Raw genomic sequence first — 3,214 nt, forward strand, 5'->3', positions numbered from 1 at the left:
TTTCAAAAGCGTTTAGAGTGATTATTTTTAAATGTCAAATCCATTTTTATTTAACAAAGAAATTCGGCACAGGCTAACCGCGTGTTTCTGAGCTATGTAAACAAGTATGCCGTCTGTTATGATACTGTAAACGGTACATTTGATGTTCACTAAACGAGTAATTTATCCGTATTGCACAAATACATTATAAATATATTTTGTTTTTGAGCTTAAAAGCATAAAACAGAGTGCTAAGGAAAAAGCTAAAGAATGTCTTGCAACGTAGTTTGCCGACTAAACGGATTTGACTATCTTTTTAAAGAAGATAATTTTAAACAGTACAGAGATGCCGAAAACGAATGCAAGAAAACTGCTGGAGGGGACATTACCCTTGTTAACAACAAGCAGATTGAAGAAAAACTCCAAGAATGTTGCACTTTAAACAGAGATTACTGGGTAAAAACAAGCACAACAACAACAAATAACTGCTACCGCTTGCAAATAACATCGACGGCTACATCGACATCATTAGATGACTGCAATTTTTCGAGACGATATATATGCCAGGTTCCTTACATTGAAACCACACTCGCTGCTACAACCGGTACAACAACCGCACTCTCAACTACAGTACCCGGGACAAATGCAACTGTTGGTATCACAACTTCCGGAACGTCAATCGAGACACTCACTGACGCTACGGCCATGAACGCCGGCGCCGTTATGGGGGCGATCTTCGCCGTCCTACTCTTGATTACGCTGGTCTTGGTGATATATCATTATCGCGTCCGTCGACTGACCAGACAGGATTTCACAAAATCTGGAATGAAGACATGCGTCGTCGGCTGTTGCCCATCTCGAAAGAAAACCAAACCCGCGGATCTAAATCAGACTACTCCACAAGAAGACCATGGATATTACAGGTGCGTGGGTTATGGTAAGGGAAAGACAAAATATAAGAGACTCCAGCAATAAGGTTTAAATATGGTTGAGATCAACGTCAGAATAAACACTTTAAAATAAGACTAAACACCTAAGTCAGAGTAAGACCTTCATCGGAATAAGACCTAAACTGCCATAACAAGGCTTCAAACAATAGCACTACTATCTTTTGAAGCACACAACCCATTGTCCACTCAAACCCTAATCAAGAGAAAATAGTTCAGCGGCGTTGTGTTTAGTCCACCGCAACTAGAAAATAAAGTATAAATGTTAGTAGGTTAGAGAAGTGACTCTAAATATATACAAACCCTTGCCAAAATCTCGCTACACCATTAGCAAAATGCTTCAGCTAACATTACGCACACCGTTCTAGTTCATGTCATTATTATAACAAGTCAATTCCAAGTCAAGTCAAAGACATAAAAACAAAAACGTTAAAATATTAAAATTAAAATTGGTAGGCCTGTCCGATTGTGATATTCAACTAAACTAAAAAGTAGCAATACTGCAACATGACAAGCAATATTTTTTTTTATTTTGTAAAACATATTTAAATGAAAATACTTAATTTCAACCCAAGTAAAGTGATTTTGCCTGAAGACTCTATCAAGTCGTTTGAAAAAAGGACTTAAATGTACTCAAGTCATTACAGCACTGCGGCATTCATTAGCCGGATTAGAGTATTAAAACATTGTCCCTGTTTGTTTAGTTAAATCAAAAAACCTTTATATTGTTGTATTGCAGTATTCAACTTCACGAAACCAATCAGGTGGCCAACTCGGAATACAGTTTCATTACCGACGTTGCAAGTAGGCCCCAATCCTTAAATCAGACACCGGACTTGGCGTCAAGTCGTCGCATTACCTCGCCTCCTCCACCGCCTCCACCGGCTGGAGCCCTTCTTCAACTAAGCGCCCCCTACGAGAACCTAAATGGCAATGAAGGCCAGCGTACGAGCGTTGACCTTAACTTCAGCAGTTCTTTCCCTCTGTCAACCGTACAGCAACCAGAAATTGGATCGGGGGTGACATATACGACGTTGCTTGGCGCGGCGGACGACGAAAGCGCAGAGGGAAGTGGAGTGTCCTATTCAACAATAACCAGGGTTATGAACCAGCCCCCTGCGGACGAGTACGCAACTGTGAATAAAGTAAGACGATGACGCACAAGCCAACAGAGTTTGAAACGTCGCGTAGCTCGTACAAGGAAGTAGGAAACAGCAATCAAGGGATTTCCAACTGCGTGATTGATTTTGTAAATTGTTTGCTCAGAGTCGGTGGTGCTCTAAAGCAGTGTTTCTTAGACGTTTTTTAGTTATAGTTTCGTTTACCCCGACCAAAATTCTGCATTTCATTCACAACAAATATGACTGTAATATCTATATATAACGATGTTTTATAAGAACGCGTACACATGGGAGTACGCAAATAAAATTTCGGTCCACGAGCAGGTTCATTTTACTGGCACCTTGATGATTGTCTGTATAACATTGATTTAAACAAATCGTTGCTAACGTTTTTGTAACGGGCGAAAAAAGTTTAAGCTTACTTACTGCAGCGTTTAAACGACCTCGCTGCCCATGCCTATGACTTCCAGCTGGACATTAGCATAACTACTGTTATTTATATTAGAATGTTAATATAAATATAAATCTTTTCACCGCCACCAACGTTTTGTTTTGACAATATTTTCTCTCCCTTGGAAGTCTTTATGGTTTGACAGTAAGAAAAATAACATTGCTTTGCATGATCAAGTCGTTATAAAAGTAACCTTTAGAAATGTTCAAGTGAAACTGTTCAAATACATATAAGCATTCACGCGAGTCGTGAAAAAATAACAATCGATTGGTTGATTTTAACAACGTTTAATTTAGAGGAGACGTGACACCTTAAAGCACACAGTTTATTGAATTTATAAATATGATTTTAGACAAGGGAACTTTAATGTTCTTATTTTGTCCTTCGCGCCCTCCTTGCTAACCCTTCACAACCCCCCTATACCTCCCCACTCCCCAGGGGTGCGTTTATCCACACAAAATTTGTCAGAGTTTACAAAATATTGCGTTTACGTTGTACGCCATTTGGTACCGGGATTACGTGTTTGTCTTAAATGTCACACAAGTCGAACAAATAATGCTCCCAGGCGGGTCATATCCTCAACATACTTTGATTATGCACCAGGAAACTTACTCGAATATCACACAATAAACCTTCCCAAGAATAATTTGATACCAATTTAGACCAAACCTTTATGGTTTCTTATAATGTGTTTAACCACGCAAAATTTAGATAGA

At 39.2% G+C, this 3,214-nt stretch overlaps 1 protein-coding gene across 1 annotated transcript; it reads left to right on the forward strand.

Moving 5' to 3' along the window:
- The first annotated feature begins 249 nt into the window (after positions 1-249).
- On the forward strand, positions 250-2,708 carry LOC146168502 (uncharacterized). Its single transcript, XM_083386284.1, has 2 exons — positions 250-902; positions 1,666-2,708. The coding sequence occupies exons 1-2, from the start codon at positions 250-252 to the stop codon at positions 2,081-2,083; spliced, it is 1,071 nt and encodes a 356-aa protein (XP_083242410.1). The 3' UTR covers positions 2,084-2,708.
- Positions 2,709-3,214: the final 506 nt, after the last annotated feature.

Source organism: Ascidiella aspersa, chromosome 1 (genome assembly GCF_963924565.1).
Source record: "Ascidiella aspersa chromosome 1, kaAscAspe10.2, whole genome shotgun sequence".
NCBI lineage: Eukaryota > Metazoa > Chordata > Ascidiacea > Phlebobranchia > Ascidiidae > Ascidiella > Ascidiella aspersa.